The 23,036-nt window shown below is 43.4% G+C and overlaps 1 protein-coding gene across 1 annotated transcript in view; it reads left to right on the top strand.

Moving 5' to 3' along the window:
- Positions 1-2,771: 2,771 nt before the first annotated feature.
- LOC310703640 (calpain-14-like) overlaps positions 2,772-23,036 on the top strand; it is a 54,799-nt gene continuing 34,534 nt past the window's right edge. Inside the window, exons 1-7 of the mRNA XM_083496083.1 lie at positions 2,772-2,964; positions 16,797-17,149; positions 17,717-17,786; positions 18,590-18,711; positions 19,266-19,402; positions 20,364-20,571; positions 22,726-22,791. Of these exons, the coding sequence (XP_083352209.1) occupies positions 16,904-17,149; positions 17,717-17,786; positions 18,590-18,711; positions 19,266-19,402; positions 20,364-20,571; positions 22,726-22,791 (849 nt within the window). The 5' untranslated portion in view covers positions 2,772-2,964; positions 16,797-16,903. The remainder of the gene's footprint in view (positions 2,965-16,796; positions 17,150-17,716; positions 17,787-18,589; positions 18,712-19,265; positions 19,403-20,363; positions 20,572-22,725; positions 22,792-23,036) is intronic.

Below are 23,036 nucleotides of genomic sequence, written 5' to 3'. Positions count from 1 at the left end.
TATTTTCTTGTGTTTGTAATAGTAAATTTGGTTTAATGTCTACAAACTTGGCATGTTAATAGGGTTGCCGTGTTTTGAAGAGCAGAAAAAAAGAACACGGCGACTCCATTCAAAGCAAATAAATGCAAATTGTCTCAAATTCTACCCCTGAAAAAGATGACGTGTGCTGGAAAAAGAGGACACATAGCAAAAAAATTAAATATTATTCCTACTACTACTGTATTTCTACATATCATTTTTGGGCAAGCTTTCACAAGGCCGCTTACGATACATATAAAAATTTAAAGCAATGTAGCAATGATTTTTTTAAAATACAGCATCCAATAAAACTGTATTTCAGGGATGGGAAAAGTAATTAAATCAACAAAAAGCCTGGCAGAATAAGGCAAGTGAGAGAACTATGCAAAGTTCTTGGGATGGTATATTGGACCCAGCACTGAAAGAGCCCTCTCCCTGGTACTATTACTACTACTACTACTACTACTACTACTACTACTACTACTAATTTATTATTTATACCCCGCCCATCTGCCTGAGTTTCCCCAGACACTCAGGGTGGCTCCCAATCAAAATAGTACAGCGTTACATATTAAAAACTTCCCTGAACAGGGCTGCCTTAAGATGTCTTCTGAATGTCAGGTAGTTGTTTATCTCTTTGACATCTGATGGGAGGGCGTTCCACAGGGCGGGCGCCACTACCAAGAAGGCCCTCTGCCTGGTTCCCTGTAGCCTCACTTCTCGCAATGAGGGAACCGCCAGAAGGCCCTCCGCGCTGGATACCAATCTGATTGCTCTTAATGGGAGCTAGAGCAGCCTTTCCCAACTTTGGGTCCTCAGATATTGTTGGACTACAGTTCCTATCACCCTGACCATTGGGTCATGCTTGATGGGGGCTGTAAATCAGCTGGTTAGAGTGTGGTGCTGATAACGCCAAGGTTGCAGGTTCAATTCCTGTATGGGACAGCTGCATATCCCTGCGTTGCAGGGGTTTGGACTAGATGATATTCGGGATCCCTTCCAACTCTGTGGTACTATGACCCATAGTTTGGGGAAGGATAGGACACCTGAAGCCAGTTGTAGGACCCATGTAGTTTTCCATGGGCTGTAGTCAGTGCAATGAAACCAATTAAATTTAACCAAATGAATTCAGCAAGAGAAGCTATTTGTTTTACTTGACCAACGATTTTTTGGAAATGCTGGAACCTCAGTTTTCCATTTGCAACTTATTCTTACCCGCTGCAAGATTTCTCTCTCCACACAGAGTAGTGTAAACCCCCTCCCCCAAAGTAATGCATATTAAACAAAATGTCTAAGAAGAATTAAAAGAGGATTAAAGAAGAACTTTATTTGGGAATCAGGGTTGTCAACTCCAAATACCCTAAATGCAAACAAATGAAAAGTGGATTCAGGACATTTCCATCAGAAAGTAGGCTGGTGAAGATTAAGGATGGCCATATGGAACAGAAAAAGGGTCTCCTGCCCCGTAAATAGTAGTGCAGAAGAAAGAATTCCAGGAGGTGTCATTTGCATTATAAATTACATATGCTGAAATTCCTTCTATACAGCTACTGAAGGTGCAAGAGACCTGCTGTCCTTTACATCTGGGCTATGGAGATTTCATTAAAAAAGAATAAGGAAAGGAGGAAATGTTCCAGCCAACAGCAGTTCCAGCATAGATGAGAAGCCTTACAAAGGCATATTTCTGTGTGATCTAAATAGATAGATCAAAGTAATTGGTAGCCATATTGCCCTCACAGAAGTAAGGAGCAACAGCAGCAGCACTGATTTTATTGCACTGATTAAACTGCAGAATGAGAATGCAGTAATCCCCTACACGGAAAGCATTTGGGGCTTTTTAGTTTAGAGAAAAAGCAAGCAGGAGGTGATACAAGTTTATAAAATTCTACATGGCATGGAGAGAGTAGAAAGAGAAAAGTCCCGTCCTCCCCAATTCGAGAACATCCACTGTAGCTGAATGTTGGAAGATTCAGGATAGATAAAGTACAGTGGTACCTCGGGTTAAGTACTTAATTCGTTCTGGAGGTCCGTTCTTAACCTGAAACTGTTCTTAACCTGAGACACCACTTTAGCTAATGGGGCCTCCTGCTGCTGCCGCGCCACCGGAGCATGATTTCTGTTCTCACCCTGAAGCAAAGTTCTTAACCTGAAGCACTATTTCTGGGTTAGCGGAGTCTGTAACCTGAAGCGTATGTAACCTGAAGCGTATGTAACCCCAGGTACCACTGCAATAACAATTTCTTTACACAGTGCAGGATGCTTCAAAGGAGAACTGGGCAGATTCACGGAGGATGATCCTATCAATGCCTAGCCATGATGGAGACTTTGCTTGGCCTCCATGGTTGGAAGTTGTATATTTCTGAATACCACGTTCGTATTTTTATGTGCAGGGTCTTGGCCTCAGCTGATGCGCAGATACGTGGCAACTGTCACAACCTAGCTGACTTCCTCGCATGAAAACCAAACTCTAGTTTTTTGTGTACTAGTCCCAAGTTAAATAAGCCCATCCATCATGCTGTGGCAGGAGGCGTTTCTGTCCACAGAGTCACCTGTTTACACTTTAAGGTTTGGAGAGAAAAACAAGCCATAAACAGAGAAGGAAGTGCTCTTTCTTTTGGGCAACAGCTGTGTCATTTTCTGTCAAGCTGCCAGGTCCTTCCAGGTAAGTCATGTGATTGACGTCGAAAATGCCTACTGTTGCAACACTTTCAGCAAACCCATTCTGTTAACATTTACCTTCCTTGAACTTTTGCTTGGTAGGTGGAGATTACCTGTTAGATTTGCATAACCAGGATGTATGTACACATAAATGTTTAGATGAGAGAAATCGTCGGAGCTTTACTGCCAGTTAGGCCGAAAGATAAGGTGCTACTTGAGACTGAGACTGCTACTCTGCTAGGATTTATTACTAATCTCTTGTGAACAGAAGAAAATACTTGGAATAAGGTAAGATGTTTCAATGTTCTTTTGTGCTACAGAAACCAGAAGTCTAGAAATTGGAGCTGCGTTGCTTTTGATAGTTTAGATTTAAAGATGCCTAGGGCCCAATCCACAGCCCAGTGGAACTGAAATGGTTAAATTTAAACAGATTACTGTCCAATTGAAGTTGCCCATCAGCTTAATCCAGAAACCTATTTGATCACCGGGTATACATTTCCATCCTATTATCATTATTGGCATCTTAAATGCCAATTATATTTTATTACATACAGTCTGGTGGCTGGCTTCCTGGGCTTTTATACTAAACAAAGTGATGGAAAAACTTGCTGGGATCCCCAATCTCTTTAAAATTTGGCAAATCAATGAGATGTGTGTTTCTGTTGAGAGATGGTCAGGACGAAACACTGGAGGAAGTGGATTTAACGCTTTCCCCTGCAGCTATTTGGAAAAACTATATATCCACGTAAGCTCCCCTAATGGAACAAATACCTTGCGGGAAAGTAAGTATTATGGGGGAAGGCTGGGCATGGATTTCCTTTGTCTCAAAATTTGGCCCCTAGCTTGGGTATGAAGGATGTAAGCAGCTTCCAACCTGTGTTTAGATCTCATTTGATTGACAGATCTTGTATATCCTTGTATATTTCCCTAATTTGTTTTAATGACAGATATGCTGCATACTTTCTTCATTTGATTATCTAGTTTAATTTGGTTTGCAGCGTTCTCCCTGGTATTCAGATCATAGCTGTCAACTTTTCCCTTTTCTTGCGAGGAAGCCTATTCGGAATAAGGGAATTTCCCTTAAAAAAAGGGAAACATTGACAGCTATGATTCTGGCCCTTCTTGATTTTGTAACTGTGCTGGATCATGTCATTTGTTTTTACATGTGACTGTTGTATATTTTACACCTGCCCTCCCCACCCCCCAAACCCACTACTCAACATAGTGTTTTTTTAACAGTGCAGTCTTAGTGAACAGAATAACAAAATGTTTGAAATGGCCGGATTAATGTTAGGGGGTTTCTTTCAGAAATTATTTTGTATGTAGAATATCCAAGAAATGAAACAAAATGACACTGACATGTAAAGCTTCTACTTTCAGTTCTTGCATTATTTCAGTAGCTGTTACATTTGTGTTTCACTGGCAGTTTCCTATTGGGGAGGGGTAGGTCTGAGTGTAAAGAAAAGTTGTTATAAGGACAAAGTAAGTGAAGTGAGTGGAAAAGAGAGGACATATTTACCACCTCAGAAATTAGATAGGAGAATGTCTTTAACTGCACAGTGTAGTGGTATCTTGAGTTAAAACTTAATTAATAATAATAATAATAATAATTTTTATTTATATCCCGCCCTCCCCAGCTGAGCCGGGCTCAGGGCGGCTAACAACAATCAAATAAACAGTCAAATAATCACACATTCTAAAAATATTTCATTATAAAAATTAATTAAAATCAAATTGATGGCAACCGATTAAGCAAAATTCTGTGCAGGTTGCCAGAGGAGGGAGTCAGGCTGCGCCCTGACCAAAGGCTTGGCGGAACAGCTCTGTCTTGCAGGCCCTGCGGAAAGATGTCAGGTCCCGCAGGGCCCTAGTCTCTTGTGACAGAGCGTTCCACCAGATTGGAGCCGCAGCCGAGAAGGCCCTGGCTCTAGTTGAGGCCAGCCTAACCTCTCTGTGGCCTGGGACCTTCAGGATGTTTTTATTTGCAGACCGTAGGTTTCTCTGTGGGGCATACCACATTCATTCTGGAGGTCCATTTTGAACCTGAAACTGTTCTTAACCTGAGGTACCACTTTAGCTAATGGGGCCTCCTGCTGCCACCACACCACCGCCTCACAATTTCTGTTATCATCCTCAGGTAAAATTCTTAACCTGAGGTACTATTTCTGCGTTAGCGGAGTCTGTAACCTGAAGCGTCTGTAACCCGAGGTACCACTGTAACTGCTTTAAAAATGTTTTTAATAGTAGCTACTTTTATATGTTTTTAATTGCAATTAGTTTTAGAATATTTTAACTGTTTTAGAATGCTTTTGATGTCTTTGTTTTTAAATTGTGCATCTGTTTGCTGCACTGGGCTCCTTGGGGAGGAAGGGTGTGGTATTAATAATAATAGTAATAATAATAATAATTAATCTGTTATAACATGGAATTCTAAGGCCTGGGGGCATTTACTTACTTACTTACTTAAGCAATTTATATACCTCTTAGCCACAATAGTCTCAAAGCAGTTTAGAAGGATACAATACAGATTGTTTTTGCTTTCTTTGTGTTTAAGTTGTGCATTTGTTTGCCACCCTGGGCTCCTTGTAGAGGAAAGGTGGGGTTTAAGTTCAATTATAAATAAATGAATAAATAACCTGTTACAATAGCCTATATGGGATCTGAAGGCCTGGAGACATTTGTTTGTTTACTTAAACAATTTACATTGCTATCTACAATAGTCTCCAAGCAGTTCAGAAGGACGCAACACAAAAACAGTTTTAGTATCATCATTTATTCAATTTATTTTAAGCTTCCTGCTGCAAACGGAATCTTACGTAAACAAACAGATCATGACAAAATATCAAACAGATACAAATACTCTAAGGGCTGACATTTAAGGCAGCATACTTTACAGAAATACAAGATATTATTTTCTTGAACATTATAAAAGAAAATATTTGTGAAAGATAGTTCTTGGAGCACCCCACAATTGCCTAACCTTGACTCCCATAGGTTCAGGTCAGGGGTCACAAGCAAGAGACTTCAGCCAGGTGATAACAGGCAAAACAGCGGCCTGTAGGCCTGATCTTTATTGCTGCAACAAGACTTTCCACTACCACAAAGACGAAGCAGCCAGAAGCCCTGATCAATCATTACATCAGGTTTTTAAAAGTTTCCCAAATCTTCCCATAATGCATTTCCAGAAGCATCTTCAAGATATCATAGATATGTCACAGAACAGGTGTGGTCTCAGGTAGAACCTGAGATCCAGGCATGCCCCTGTCAATCAAATACAGCAGGGGTCGGCAAGGTTTATTTTGCCTGGTCCGGTTCACTCCAGTGGAGATCCTTCCGTGGGCCGTATTGCGTGCACCTGCTCACACGCGCACCTGCGATTTCCGGCATCTGCACAGACACGATTTTTGGCATCTGTGCATGCACAAACGCAATTTCCGGCACCGTGGAAGAGAGTCCTCACGCTACACTGCGTTGGTTTAGCGCAGCAGGTGGGGATTTGCTGAGTGGGTGGCTTGGTTTGGGAGCGGCTCATGGGCCAGTTAAACGAACCCTGTGGGCCACTTGTGGCCCCTGGGCCTGAGGTTGCCTACCCCTGAAATACAGTCTTTCACATTTACTCCATCACAGTACAAAGGAAAGTATTTACAGTTGCTTGGTCCCTGAGTCAAGTCAAATGCACCCCTTTGTCTTGTCTGGTCTTCATCCCACTATGGGATGGGTATGCATTGTGGCTGAGATGGTAATCTGTCTGACACTCTTGGGGCAGGATCAGGGCCAGATTTAGGTTTGATGAGGCCCTCAGCTACTGAAGGTAATGGGGCCCTTTACCGTATATGTCCAACAAATTCTCACTGTTTTTTGCGTTGAATATATGCTATGCAGTGGTACCTTGGGTTAAGTACTTAATTCGTTCCGGAGGTCCATTCTTAACCTGAAACTGTTCTTAACCTGAAACACCACTTCAGCTAATGGGGCCTCCTGCTGCTGCTGCGCTGCCGGAGCACGATCTCTGTTCTCATCCTGAAGCAAAGTTCTAAACCTGAAGCACTATTTCTGGGTTAGCAGAGTCTGTAACCTGAAGCGTATGTAACCTGAAGTGTATGTAACCCGAGGTACCACTGTATGGTAATTTATGGAACTAATAGGTATCTAAAGCCATTTGCATATGTTGCCACGTAATTAGTCCATGTAGAATGTAGGCACCCTATATATAGAAATTAGTAAACCAGTGATATTTTAGGGAGCAGGCTAGCAGGCGGGGCCCATTACTTACATTATAGGAGCCTACACAACACAAACCACTTTCTGTATGTAGGTTTTATTTCATTTGTTTTTTATCTTATATTTTGCAAATGTACATCCAGTTTTCCCCCTTTATTTTTTGGGGGGCTCCGAAGAGAGTGGGGCCCTAAGCTATAGCTTGTTTAGCTTATACGTATATCCTGCTGCAGGATATCACCTGTTATGACTCCTTGGTGAGCCCCTGGGACATGACTGTACATCTCAGGGATTATGGTGGGTTCACTCACCCCTCACCTTATACCTCACTTCCCTGGGCCCTAAATGCCATTGGAATTGAGAAGATTGATACGAGTGATTTCTTAAGAATTTCTAAATTTTCCCATTGAGCCAGTACGCAGCTAGATTTATCAGCTACATTTGGTATTGACACTTTCCCTGCTTTCCTCTGTTGGAGACCTGGGGCTCAGCTGGGACTCTGGACTCCTTCAAACTGGGCTGAGCTTACCTTGCAGATGCAGTGCTTGTGCAGATATATTGCTGTTCATTTTCTTGCCATTAGGGGCTGCCATAGGGGTTCTGGAGTTTCTGATTAGGCAGGCCCTTTGTAAATGGAGTTTTGAACCTAAATGAATGAGGTTTTGGTAATGTGCAGCAAAGACCCCTTATCCTTGCCTCGTGGTGAGGCAAGGCTCGGGGGCGGGGGGGCGGGGCGGGCAGTCTCTCAGCCAGCGGCGTAGCGTGGGTTGTCAGCACCCGGGGCAAGGCAAGTAATTTGCACCCCCTAACCCGGGCAAGGCAAGTAATTTGCACCCCCTAACCCCTAACCTGCCGCTGCTGCCAGCTTCTTCTTGTTGCTGCCTGGTCTGGTCTGGTGTGGTTCTCTCCCGTGCTCAGCGCTGCGCTGGGCGGCTGCTGCACTGTCCCTCCCCCAGATAGTCCCTCGCTCTCTCTCTCCGTACCGCACGCCTGGCACCCACCCCCTCCACAGTGGGCGGCGAACCAGCGGCTTGGATCGGATTCGCACAGCCAGCACTGCAGTGAGAGAGAGTGAGCGAGCCAGGTAGGGGCAGAGAGCTGCGAGTGCAAGCGCCCCCCCAGATGTTGCGCCCGGTGCGGCCGGCCCCCCCTGCACCCCCCACGCTATGCCACTGCTCTCAGCCTCTCTCATCCAATTTCCCTGTAACATATTACAAATGAAAACCAAATGCAAAAAAATGATTAAAAAATCCAACATTATTAATGACTCAGAAAAAGGAAGAAAGAAACAGACGTTGCACGCACATTCCTCTCGACAAAAAGTTCTTTTCTTATTATGAGCCATTTTCATTTTGACCGAAAGCTGGTGTAGAAATCTTTTAAAAATGCATTTATTTGACAACACCATAAATCTGGCTGCTCTATCAAACAAAAGCAAGTCGAAGAGAAAGCTTTATCCTGAGGCCTAGGGGTGCAAGAGGCAACTGAGTACTCTAATAATGTTATTTTTTGTTTGTAGCGTATTCCCTTAACACCCAGACCTGGCTATTGTCAAGAGACAAGAATGCTGGGTGAAATGGCGCTACTGGCCTGACCATTTAAGGTTATCCTGCCTTTTGGTTTCTGGCTTCCGGGGAAGCTGCTATTGTGCCACAACAATAAATTTAGCTCATTGACAACAGCAATAAATCTGTCCCAAATTGTTTGACTTGCTTAATCAGTAGCCCAGTTTCATGAAGCTACGGTGCTGTCACACAATGTTGTATATTTGATGCAGAGTTGCCTCCCAAATAGTCAGTATTTCATTATATCCTGTGAGGCATTTTTACAGTCTGACGTCTAACTTGTTTTCATTCTATGTCACAATAAATCATGGCTCCTTAGGATTCTCTCATCTGCCACACTTCTCAACCCTCCCGCTACATGGATATTTGCCCAACAGAGACATACAGTACAGCTAACATACAGTTAAAACTCTCTGTTCTCAAAAACAAAGAAAGATTGTTTGTCACAATAATTTATTTATTTTTAAAGGAACAAGTCTTTTTATTATTTGTATTTTGTCATGTGCAAATAACATGAAATGTTCTCATCTCACTTATCTACCTGGCTGGCTTTTATTTATTTCATTAATAATAACAATAATAATAATAATACTGTTATTATTTATATGCCGCCCATCTGACTGGGTTGCCCTAGCCACTCTGGGTGGCTCCCACCAAAATATTAAAAACACAAAAAACATCAACATCAATTTTTACATTGTTTTTAAGATATGTCCAAGGCATTTGGATTTTAAAGCTAGAAGATAAAAATCAAATCAAATCCAGAAAACAGATTTTTAGCTGTTACAGGCAGCCCTGTATTGGGACATTTTTAATGTTTGATATTTTATTATGTTTTTCTGTGTATTGGAAGCTGCCCAGAGTGGCTGGGGCAACCCAGTCAGATGGGTGAGGTTTAAATAAAAAATATTAGAGGGATGGGAAACCTGTGACCCTCCAACTCCCATCAGTCCCAGCCAGCATGGCCAATGATCAAAGATGATGGGAGTTGTAATCCATCAATATCTGAAGGACCACGTCCCTGGGTTAAATAGTGTAATCCTATGCATATCTACGCAGAAGTAAGAGCTACTGAATTCAGTGGGACTTACTCCTAGTTAAGCAGGTGCATGATCACAGCCAAAGTCTGAAAGTCTCCCTGGAAGAAGAACTAGGACAAAGAACCTTGTTTGGCATTATTTGGATCCAGTGAAGTAGTAGTAGTAGTAGTAGTAGTAGTAATAATAATAATAATAATAATAATAATAATAATAATAATAATATGTCTCCCATCTGACTGGGTTGCCCCTGCTACTCTGGGTGACTTCCAGCAGCACAGCAAAACATCAAATATTAAAAATATCTATAGTTTTTAATGAACATCTATAGTTAGTTTCATTCTGGGCCCACATATATTGGTTCATTAGAATGGACCAGTTTTTCTTCCCATATACAACTTGGCTTGTTTGATTAGAGATTGGCTTTGCCCCTCATTCCACATTTCAACTAGGAAATATGTGGGAACTAGGAAATAGTTTTCTGGGTTAGTGGCACGGGATATGATGGCATAGTTGCTGTCACTTGGTCAGCTTGCTTGAATCATCCTCACTGACTCTATGGTTTACATTCAGTGTGGCAAATTCACAGTGTGGCACAGATGTGGCTTCCCTGAAGTTGCTCCAGTGACGTTTGAATAACAGATTGCTTTTAGAATCCTAGGAGCCATAATTGAATAATAATAATAATAATAATAATAATAATAATAATAATAATAATAGGGCTCAGCACTAGGTTTTGGGAAACCCTTTGTCATGCTATTGGATTGTCTTCTGCTAAAGCGGACATGGAGAACCCCAGAGTTCCTCACAGGCCACACCCCTCCTCATCGGCTCCGCTTCAAATCCTTGGCCGAAATGCATCCTCAAACTCTGGTGACTCTCGCTTGTCTGAATGGATGAGAGAGGGAGCTGTGCAAGTGTGTAGAAATTTTGCAAAGGTAAAACATTATATTCATAACTTCAACCCTTTTTGCCTCTGGCCCCATCTACCACTGTCATGTGATCTCCAGAAGGCCCTTGGTGGCTCATACTCAACACATGTAGGCAGAGGTTCTTACGCCGGAGTAAAAAAGGGATCTTTATTCAGAGGGTAACAGTGGACAGGTTGGGCAGTGGAATCAAGAGTCACAATTCAGGAGCTCAGGGATCAGGCAAGATGTTTAGGACTGGACAGAAGCCACTAAGGTTCCTCAATAATTTTCACACCCTACCCACCAAACATTTAAAAACGAGGCATGAGGTACTTAACTTGTGAGATTCACTTGCTTTGCGAGAATGTTGGGATTTCAGGGCAGGTAGATTCAAAGGTGTAACAAGGTCAGGTGGTATCTGGTGCGAATTTTTTTTGTCACCCCCCCCCCACACATTGTAATTTTTGGGAACGTTGCCCAGAGTTTTTAAGGGAGGGTACCTAGCATCCCCGGCGGGCAGATTTTCGCGATTGGTGCAGGCATCGTCATGACACCCGGGGCGGACTGCACCCCCCTTGTGATGCCCCTGGGTAGATCTGCTCCCACCTATGGAGAGCAATGTCTAGTTCTAGGAAACAAATTTGCCCCTCTCTTGAGACCAGGCCCCCCAGCTGTCTCAATTTGATCAGGACATCCCACAATTACAGAAGCCATCCCAGCTTCTGTAATTCTGATTGGATCTCAGAATGTCCCACTTTTGGGTCTGCCGCGAGTCAGCTGATTGGCTGCCGCGAGAGCTCAGGACCAAAAAAGAAGCAACCCAATTATGACCAGCAGGATGTTGGAGGGTATGTGAGACTCTGTTAGAAGGTGGGGATGGGGGTGATGGCATCCCTGCTCCCCATTCTGAAGTGGCTGAAGTCGAGGCACACTGCAGAGAGCCTCCCTCTTCTCTCTTTTTTTTTTAAATAAATTTTTATTAAGGTTTCACAAATTTTCAAACAAACACAAAAACACAAATAAACACAACACAAATAACAAGCATAATTTCAAATCCTTATTTTCTTACCATCTTTCCCTGACTTCCCCACACCTCCCCTTCTTGTATTCCAATTCCAATAGTTAACTCAGCAAGTTCTTATCCCCAACATTTGCCTTATTATTTTTATATTCAATTCATCTTGATTATCCCATTTTAACTTATAGCCCTCAATTTAAACAATTTCTTTACACCTTTTTTCCTAAAGTCGACCCAAACTCCCCTCCACGAAATTCCCAATTTTTATAATAATTACCAAACGAAATAAAAAAGAAAGATAACATATAATTATACACCCTTTGGATTCCCAAACTCTTACCCCCCCCCTTCCCGGTTTCGATCCCCAAAGAAAAATGTCCATCAGTCTATCAACTCTCAGCCTAGAGATCTTACGTCTGAGGCCCTCAAGTCTCTCTCAGTCCCTCTCTGCCGGTTTTTTTGATAGTCCTTTATGTTGAAGATCAAGTCTCGGAGAAGCTCTGTCCCAATAGGGTCTATGTTTCTTCCAACCAGACCTCCATATTCAAGAGTGGAGCCTGGATCTTGTTTCTTGTTCCTTTTAAGTCCAAATGTCCCAAATGTCCCAAAAGCTCCAACTTTCACCTTGATCAGATTTGTAATCCATAGGTCGTCAGATCTCCCCATGGGGAGATCCCTCCATTCTTCATTCTCTGATTCAAACCAAATTCTCATCATCCAGGTCTTGTTTTTCTTTATATCCATCTTAGCAGGCCTCTGGCTCTCCTTTATCGTCTGCGGCATTTCAGCTCCTCCTTCCCTCTCCTCTGAAACAACACATATCTCTTCTTGTTCAGCTGCGAAGGTTTCTTGATTCAAGTCCTTGACAGATTCAACAAGTTTGTTTACTTTTAAATTCAAAGTTGTAGCATTTGTAGCCAAAGCTTCACTCTGACCTTGTAACTTTCCCAAGAGAAAAAACATTCTGTCCAGCTCGGCCTGTATTTTTCCACCTGCAGCCATTGTAGTGTCTCAGAACCCCCTCTAGAGGGATTCTGGTTACTTAGTATTCTTTCCAACTCCAGTCCAACAGTCAAATTAATTTGTTTCTATTCTTCTTTGTTTCCAACTATTTATAGTCAATTTGTAACAAGAATAACCAGCAAAGATAACAGAAACCAAATTTTCTTCTTTTTTCCCCCTTCCAACTTTGACAGCTAATTTGACAGCTGTCAAACTCCTTATGTCTCCTCAACAGGCTCTCTCGCGGATCACTCCCGGGTCCTGGGGGGTTGCAGCTCAGCTCTTAAAAACGACTCTTATCCTCCAGCAAATTTACTTATACTGCCAAGTCGTGAAATTAATAACTTTGAAGAGAAGGACGTTCTCTCGACCTTAGTTATCGAATTCTTGCTTTAATTTGTCTACAGGAGGGGGAGACGGACTTCCTTTTAGCACTTCCCCCGATCGTGCCCAATTCAGAGAAAAATGAGATTTTTAGTTCCAATTTCTGTACTACTCACGGGTTGTTGCTTTTTAAATTCCAAATGTTCAAAGAAAGAAGTCAGCGCTCTCTGGCCATGGCATGCGGCTTCGCTCCGTAGGAGAAGCGGTCTACTCCCAGCACCACGCCACTCCCCGTCTCCCGCTCCGCAGCCTTTAAAAAGGCTCCCTCGTGAGAGCCTCCCTCTTCTCACCCCAGTTCCCACTGATATTTGGCATCAATGTGAAAGAGATGTGCATGTGTCCAGATGTATTTGGCCCCTTTACCTTGATGCCCAATATTTAGACAACAGGGGGAAATGTAGGGGCATCTGGTCCTGTTTCCTGCGCCCATGTTCATGAATTCAAACAGTCTGCATCTGTATTGGAATTGTTTTGGGATGGTTTAATTGCTTCACTGCTTGTGTGTTTGCCACCTTGGTCTCCTTTGGGAGAAAGGGTGCGATATAAAATTGAATAGTAAGAATAGTGAGATACACTGCCCTCTGGAAGTTATTTTAAGTTGCCCATAGAATGTGAACCAACACAGGACTTTAACCCAGCCAGTGTGGTGTAGTGGTTAAGAGCGGTGGACTCGTAATCTGGTGAACCGGGTTCGCTTCCCTGCTCCTCCACATGCAGCTGCTGCATGACCTTGGGCTAGTCACACCTCTCTGAAGTCTCTCAGCCCCACTCACCTCACAGAGTGTTTGTTGTGGGGGAGGAAGGGAAAGGAGATTGTTAGCCGCTTTGAGACTCCTTCGGGTAGTGATAAAGCGGGATATCAAATCCAAACTCCTCCTTCCTTCTCTGGTCCAAGGCCAATATCTTTTCTATATACTTCCTAAGTATTAAAAGGGTGATATTTACTATTAGTCATAACCCTCTGTACATAATTACAGTGCACAATAACTATCATGTATGTGACAGTTTTACAGATGCGCAAAGGGACACACTGTGATGATTATGATCAAGTCCAAACAAGAAGCACTTCTTTTTAATGAGGACTGGGTTCTTTCCAAGTGTTGTAAAATGATATACTCACCCATTAAATTTATTAGAAACATCCATTTAAAAAATGGTTTTAGTCTTGATAATTTCTGGCAAAAGCCAGACTCTTCAGGTCAAAAATGAAATGGCACATAACATGACCCCTACATGTACAGCTGCTGTTAGTAATGCAAAAATCTATTTATAATGCATTTGGGGAGGGGAAAAATAATAACAATAATAATGTAGATTTCTTACCTACCCTTCACTACTGTGGTCCCAGGCTGGGTTACAACAATTAAAATCCTTGGGGTTACAACAGGATTCATAGAATCATAGAGTTGGAGGTGACCATGAGAGTCATCTAGTCCAATCTTTTTGCTCAATATGGGGCTCAAACCCACAACCCTAAGATTCTGAGTCTCATGCTCTACCAGCTGAGCTATCCCAGGAACTGATACTTGGGATTAACATAGTCAAGAGTTTGGGGACGCCGGTGGGAGTTTGGAACTAAGTATTATAACATCCAGCAGCTAAAGTAGAACACATGCTTAATAAATAAAAGCACCGGTCTTCTTCACTTTGCTTTTCCTTAAAAAGATTCAACTTCTTGGCTATATTTTATGGAAAAGTTGAATCTTTTTAAGGATTAGCAGTCACTTTCTATTTATTTATGATTTACAGAACTGTAATTTTTGTGGGGATGTTCTTGATTTGTGTGCAAGTTTTTGCTTGTTGTACAGATGCCCTTTACTCAGTAACAGCCACACTCCCTCCCCATACTGACCTCTATAGGCTCCTGCCAGTTTAGGGCCGTTAGCTTGTTCTGCTCACTGCAATATAATTGTGGGGTGGGTTGGGAACTGGGCTAGTAATACCTATGATTTAACCAAACGTGATCTCAGCAGCACCTGCCAGCCAGCAGTTTAAAAGTACTCCTTGTACAGCCTAGAATTTTCTTCAGGATATCCTTATTTTATTAATGTTCAACATCATTGGAGGTACTTATTTCCCTGGCAGGGCATGGGCGGGTAATTTATCCTTACAACAACCCAGCAGGGTAGGCAATGGTGACAGGCCCAAGATCATGCTGTGGGCTGAGTAAGAACTTGAACTGAGGTTCTCCCCCCTGTCCTAGGCTGGATCTAGACACATCAAAGAAGCGTTTCGGTTAAATGTGCTGTAAACTCATACAGGGAAATCCGGTTGGGAAAGACGGGACTCCACAGTGCCATCTGGTGTCACGGTGTTATATTGCATGTAAAAAGGTAGAGAGACCCCTGACCTTTAGGCCCAGTTGTGGATGTCTCTAGGGTTGCGGCACTCATCTCGCTTTATTGGCCGAGGCAGCCAGCGTACAGCTTCCGGGTCATGTGGCCAGCAGGACTAAGCCGCTTCTGGCGAACCAGAGCAGTGCACAGAAACGCCGTCTTAAAAAGGTAAAGGGACCCCTGACCATTAGGTCCAGTCGTGGCCGACTCTGGGGTTGCGGCGCTCATCTCGCTTTATTGGCTGAGGGAGCTGGCCTTTGTCCGCAAACAGGTTCCAGGTCATGTGGCCAGCATAACTAAGCTGCTTCTGGCGAACCAGAGCAGCGCACAGAAAGACCGTTTACCTTCCCGCTGGAGCGGTACCTATTTATCTACTTGCACTTTGATGTGCTCTCGAACTGTTAGGTTGGCAGGAGCTGGGACTGAGCAACAGGAGCTCACCCCGTTGTGGGGATTCGAACCGCCAACCTTCTGATCGGCAAGTCATATACAATGCATATAAAACACTTTTTCTTTACCAATCTAGCTGAGTCCCTAGTCCAACACTCTTAACTACTATGCTGCACTGCTTTGTTCTCTGGAAAGTAAATATACCTCTTGCTTTTTAAATTTCATACCTAGGTTGTGATGGTTGGAAAGAGACAGTTTGCAGTTCAGGTCATGATGGCTCTGCTCTGCCTCCACGGTCAGAGGCAGTAAAGCTTCTGAATGCCAGTTGTTAGAAGCCAAAGGAGGAGAGAATCAGGTCCTACTTGCAGGTTTCGCACAGGCATCTGGTTGGCCACTATGAGAACACGATGCTGGACTAGATGGGCCATTGAGATGTCTGATTTGTCCACAGTGACACAGTTACATCCCATGTGGATTACTGCAACGTACTCTACGTGGAACCGCTTTTGAAAAGTGCTCAGAAACTTTCACTGGCTCAAAGAGCAGCAGCCAGATTGTTGACCGGGGCTGGTTAGAGTGAGCTTGTTACAACAGCTCCGCTAGCTAGTTTCCGGGCACAAGCCAAAGTGTTGTTTATAACCTATTATGTCCAAGCGATCTGAAAACCCATATTCACTCGTATGAAACTCTCTGTGTTTTGAGATCTTCACGGGGGGCCCTTCTCTCAGACCCGCCACCCTCACAGGTGAGGACATGGGAGAGGGCCTTCTCGGTGGCGGCTCCCACAATTTGGAACTCCCTCCCTAGAGAAGATAGACTGGTTCCCTCCTTGCTGTTGTTCTGCTGGAAAGGCAAAGACTTTCTTATAGCAACAGGCTTTGGAGAACTGACTGGTTTTAATGAAAGGGCTGGTGCTGTGCTATTTTTATTATAATTATCTGTATGTTTTTTAGCAGATGAGAGAGAGAGAGAGTTAATTCTATCAGTGTTTAATTGTTTTTTAATGGCTGCTTCCGGACCCCAGCAGTGTTTTTAGCTGTTCTTATTTTTATCTTAATAATATTATGATTATTCCTATGAGGATCGCTTACACTGCTAAACCACTCAGTGGTTCTGTATACTTATGAATTAAGTTCATCTTTCTGCAAATCCAGCTAGCTTCTAAGACGTATCATCGAAAAATAACTTAGTTTAATCATTAATGTGCTATCCTGTACATTTTTAATTCACTTGCTGACTTTTTACATTATTTCCCATAGGTGCACATTGCATTGAGGAAGACTTTCATCTTCAGGAGGAAGCTAGAACGAAATATCCCAGTCCCTGTAGGGACAAATCCTGTCAGGTTCCCCTGTCCACCTCTGCCATGGCTCTTTTGCCTTTCCTGCACCCATGGAGGAAGAAGAGTCGTCGTCAGTGGCCAACGTGCGAAATCGGAGCCGCTCAGAAGCCCAGCAGTCTTAGCCAGCAGAATTACCAAACTTTGCTGGAGGAATGCTTGAAGAAAGGATGCCTGTTTGAGGACGAGTTCTTCCCAGCCGATATTAGGTCCATTGGAAAGGGACCATTGCTCCAGAAACTACCTCAGAGGTTGCTGTGGAAAAGACCACTGGTAAGTGATGGAAATTTCCGAAAAGGGTTGGTTTGGAGAGCTGCATGCCACATTCTCAGAGGGATTGGATGGATGGCCTGTGGCTCATGGGTAGAACATATGCTTTGTGCATAGAAAGCGTGAATCAGGCTGCATTTGACAACACCTAAGACACACAGGGATGGGTAAGCAAACAGTAGCAATTTCTGCTCTTGTTTCTGTTGGAATTCTCTGACATACCTACTTTGCACACAAAGGGAGCACTTTGTACAAAACTGCCATTAGGCCACAGGGTGTTATTCTCACAGTGGTTTCACAGGCCTTGTTTTCCATTGAATGGCATACAGCTGTTCAAAATTGGGATGCTCGGTTTTTGGTCCTGAGCTCTCATGGAAGGCAACTGACTCATGCAAGGGCACTGGACAAAAAATATGGGACATTTTGGCATCCAATCAGAAGCCAGGATGGCTTCTGTAATTCTGGGACAACCAGCTCAAATTGGGAAGGTTGAGGGGTATGGCATGAATGTATGAAAGCTTCTGGCTTGGCATTTCCTTATAAGACTGCTATTTTCTTTTAACCTTTCAGGAACTGCATAGGACCCCAGTGTTTTACGCTTCGAACAAAAAAAGGCTTGCTCTGTGCCAAGGAGTGATAGGTAAGGACCTTTGTCTGAGTGTCACTTTGGTGCACAAGTATCTCCTGGAATCCTAAATCCTCTTACACGAAAAGATCTGCTTCCAGACAAATATGCACTGGATTACTTCTCGGGTTTTCTGCTGTATTTTGTACAATATTGCCCCATTCTCAGGCAGACCCCTCCCCCAGCCCTCCTACCTGAGACACCAGATTGAACATCAGACCTTGATTCATAAGCAGCTAGACAGAACCAGCAGAGCTAATCCAACAATATAATTTCTACATTTGTTGTTTTTTGTTTATATTTTACGCATGATGGAATAAAATGAATTTAAGGGGGAAACCCTTCACTCATGCCCTGTTGGGTTCCAGGCCAAACATTTCAACACGGATATTTGCATGGATGGAAATTGTGCGGCGGCAGAATAAAATTTTAGGTACTGGCACATAATTCCAAAGTGCTCTGTTTCATGGAAGGTTTGCTCCCTAATCTAATTTTAAGTTCAATAAAGAAGTGGCAACATCACCCTTGAATGTGAAATCAGGTCTACATAATAAGGCAGGCACCAAAACAAGCCTGTTCTAAATTATCCAGTTACATGCTAACGATATAGTTAATAAGTATTCAAACTTACATTGCTTAAGTCCTCTGAAATAGGTTTGTATTTTATTCTGGTTTTATACTTGCTTTTAATGTTTGCATAGCTATGTAAGTTGCTTTGGGTCACTCCTTATGAAATTAAAAAAGATGAATAAATGCTAATAATGATGTTAATAATGCTGTTTACATGCAGTTATTTTATGTTGTCGTGTTTTGAATAGAGGACTGCTGGTTTCTGGCTGCCGTGGAAGCGTTATCATTTCACCCAGATATCTTGTCTCGGGTCGTGCCCATGAACCAAAGCTTTGAGAGGAAGAAGTATGCTGGGATATTCCATTTCAAGGTAAGCATCACCCTCGGCAAAGCTGATACAGCAAAGGTCTCCTAAGGTGCTTTCAGGTTTCGCTGTTTTCAAGCAGGATCCAACCCATGCTGTCCAATTCGGGTTGTGTAATCACTTTCATAGGTATTCTGAGCATTCAAAGGCAAAAACCACCTTTGTCAGATGCAGCGCCTTGTGTTTGAATTTGAGCTATCCATTGTGGCCATTCGATGAAGTTCAGTGCTCCTGTTTGAAGCCGACGCCCTTGCCGCGTTTCCAAACCCACGCCCTGGTGGCGCAGCTGGGGCTTGTATGATCCAAGCTCTTCTGCTCTTGTTTTGCTCTTTTTGTCTCTGGTCTACTTCTCTCAGTCATCCATCTATCACGCTGAAGCAGTAGGTCAGAAAAATCTCCTCATGTTCTCCTAAAGCACCAGCTGATGGGTCGATGATGACTAAGCGTGAAGGCATGTCAGGGCTATAGCTGAGTCATGGCTTCAGTCCTCTCTTTAAGAATGGTCTCTTAGAAACGTGATCACCTGCTGAAGAAGATTCATGCCCTCTTTTCTTTCCCAGTTCTGGCATTTTGGCGAATGGGTTGATGTGGTAGTCGATGACCGACTGCCAGTGAACGAAGCCGGACAGCTTGTTTTTCTCAGTTCCGTTTATAAGAACCTGTACTGGGGAGCTCTTCTGGAAAAGGCTTATGCCAAGTAAGTGGGCCTTCCTGCATTCCACATTGAATCTTGCTATGAAATGGGGTCCATATACAGTGGTACCTCTGGATGCGAACGGGATCCGTTCCGGAGTCCCTTTGCATCCTGAAGCGAACGCAACCTGTGCTGGTTGCGATTCACTGCTTTCACGCATGCGCGTGACATCATTTTGAGCGTCTGCGCATGCGCGAGCGGCGAAACCCAGAAGTAAAGCACTCCGTTATTTCTGGGTCACTGAAAACGCTCAACCCGAAGAACATTAACCTGAGGTATGACCCTCTCTCTCTCTCTCTGTTTGTATATGTGTGTGTGTGTGTGTGTGTGTGTGTGTGTGTGTATATATATATATATATATGTTTTCGTAGATTTTCACGGGTACAGGAATGCAGGTTTTGGTGTCCTCGGGTGTCTTCCCGTGTAAAAGTTGGGGTGTCTGAAGATGACGAGTGAGACCTCGTCGAAACGTCGCCTAGACACCCCAACTTTTACACGGGAAGACACCCGAGGACACCAAAACCTGCATATATATATATATATATATATAAAACCTGTTCATCCTTGTCTCATCCCTTCGTAACTCGATTGTAGGGATGGGCAACCTTTTCAAACTCGAGGACTGCATTCCTCTCTAGGCAACCTCCCAAGGGCCACAGGCATAAAGGTGGGCGGGGCCAGCATGAAAAGTGGGCGGAACAAGTAATGCGAATTTTACCTTTGTACAGTAGGCTAGTTTGCACACCCACCCATCCACTCTCTCTATCTTCCATCCAGATAAGCAGCAAGCATGGTCAGTGTTCAAGGATGCATTCCATCCAGGCATAAACACTCAAGGAGGGCCGCATAGGGGGCGTGGAGGGCCATACTTGGCCCCTGGGTCTAAGGTTCCCCATCTCTGCCCTATTGCAATAATCAATAGAGTGTCATATATCTATAATGCTTGGCATATTTTTATTGACAGGCTGTGTGGCTCTTATGAAGACCTGCAGATTGGGCAAGTGTCAGAAGCTCTGGTGGACTTCACAGGTGGAGTTACTATGACGATCAAGCTGTCTGAAGCTCCGCCTGACCTCTGGGATATCATGACAAGAGCAAACTACAGCAGATCTCTGATGGGTTGCCAGACACAGCCAGCCAGGAGAGTGGCAGATAAGGAATGCAGCGTCCAGGTCAGTTTATGTGGGGAGAGGTGTTTCTGAGGTGCTGGAGCCACATAAGGCTTTTATAAATCAAAACCATTACTCTGAATTGGGCCCAGAAACTATGTGGTGGTTAATACAGTTACACCAAGATCGGTATTAAAGGTTCACCTATAGGGTGAAAAATACGGTAATTTGTTCCAGAGGTCCGTACTTAACCTGAAACTGTTCTTAACCTGAAGCACCACTTTAGCTAATGGGGCCTCCTGCTGCCGCCATGCCGCCGGAGCATGATTTCTGTTCTCATCCTGAAGCAAAGTTCTTAACCTGAAGCACTATTTCAGGGTTAGTGGAGTCTGTAACCTGAAGCGTATGTAACCTGAAGCATATGTAACTCGAGGTACCACTGTATCTTCAAAGGCAGCCGCATGTATAACACATTATATTAATCCAACCTAGAGTTTACCCAGTGAGCTTCTATGCCAAGCAGGGATACGAACCCATCTGTCCTGGGCCAAAATCAATGTACTACGCTGGGTTTTGTGTTGTTGATATCAAAATGGGAAACAGATTTGGCCCTTTCCCAGAAATAATTCCCTCCTATACACATTACTACTGTGATTTTCCTTGCATAAGACGCCCCCATGTATAAGACACCCCCTCTTTTGGGGACTCTAAATAGAGAAAATGGGGGGAGATTGCCCAGACTTGTTGGGCTTTTGGGGGGGTTGCCAAAAATCACTCTCCTGCAGGAACGCAACAGCCAATCGAACGCACATCGGCGAAGCCACCAATCGCTTGCCAAAAGCAAGCACCGATCGCCCGCCCAATTGCCGCAGCAGCCAATAGCCAGTGGACCTTGCAGCACCCACCAATCACCCGCAAAAACGCCACGAACAATATCCTGCTTGCGGCAGCCACCAATCCCCCGTCCCACCTCTCCACTATCCGTGTATAAGACGACCCCAAGTTTTTAGCACAATATTTTAATAAAATAACCTAGTCTTATACATGGAAAAATACGGTAAATCCCCCCTAATATAGAAAATGGCTCTACCGATTCTTAATTGCTATTGTCCTAATATAGTATACACAAACTCTCTTTTGCAACCATTTTTTTGTACGCCTTCTCTTAACCCAATTCAATTAGTCAGTTCTATCATATGATCAGTTCCATCATACTAGCCATATGTCACGCCATACTTAGCAGCAAATCAATGGAAGGTGGAGAAGGGCGTTTCTGATTCTGGTGTATCATCAGTTTCACTGCTGTTAACAGATGGATTGCCATTTAGTATACTGAAGGTACTCCAATATCGCTACTGGTTTCTAGAAATATTTTGATGAGTCTACTAAAACAGATTCCCCAAAAGCTTTCAGCATTGGGCAGTCCCACATAAGATGATAGATATTTGCTTTCGGGAATATGTCTTGCAGAAGCACCCAACGCTATTTCACTTAAATATGCAGCTTCCCTTTTGACCCTGAGTTTTTCACGTTGGCAAAAGGAAGTGTCTCTCCATAGCAAGCACCATCTTGTAAACCTCTATTTCTGTGCCTCAACTCGATAATCTGTAGTTTTTCTTTCCTGAATACTTTTCTTTATATGGAAGGTGAGTCACCCCCTAATGTCAAAATAGACAAAGCAGGACGTTTGCTGAGGTGTTTAGTGCAAACTGTGAGTGGCATTTACAGTAAACCCAATGGAAACTACTCCTGTTTACTCACTTTAGTTTTCTGCGCTCTCTCTCTCTCTCTCTCTCTCTCTCTCTCTCTCACCATATATTGAGTAGCATAAAAATGGTCACCAATAATGGTCACCATAATACAGTGGTACCTCGGGTTACATACGCTTCAGGTTACATACACTTCAGGTTACAGACTCCGCTAACCCGGAAATAGTACCTTTGATTAAGAACTTTGCTTCAGGATGAGAACAGAAATCGTGCTCCGGCAGTGTGGCAGCAGCGGGAGGCCCCATTAGCTAAAGTGGTGCTTCAGGTTAAGAACAGTTTCAGGTTAAGAACGGACCTCCGGAATGAATTAAGTACTTAACCCGAGGTACCACTGTATCAGAGACTAGAGATGTGATCAAATTTCTGCAGTGTTTTGCAAATGGGCCCAACAGGGTTGGCGCTTCCTGGTTTACAGCATAGCTAAATGTTTTTATGCCCTTCTCTCCAGAAAAGAAACGTCCTGTCAAATGGATTAGTGTCTGGCCATGCCTACACTGTGACTGGCATTCGAAAAGTAAGTTCCATCTTTTTTTGTAGTTTCAGCTATGGTTTTATAATCTTCATCATCATCATCAACAACAACAGCAACAACAACAACATTATTTTAGGTTGAAGCCTATTCTCCCACTGCTTCATGCCAAGGCAATGCCCATAACCAGTCCTTTTTTTCCTGGGGGTATACATACCCCTAAACATTTTGTGAATTGAAGTTTGGCCTCATCGAGGGGCAGTATTTTAATATGAGTAGGAACATGAAAG

Source organism: Podarcis liolepis (assembly GCF_965112155.1).
Source record: "Podarcis liolepis genome assembly, chromosome: 3".
Lineage (NCBI taxonomy): Eukaryota > Metazoa > Chordata > Lepidosauria > Squamata > Lacertidae > Podarcis > Podarcis liolepis.
Note: the sequence above shows the minus strand (reverse complement) of the source record. Positions and strands in the feature narration are given on the sequence as shown.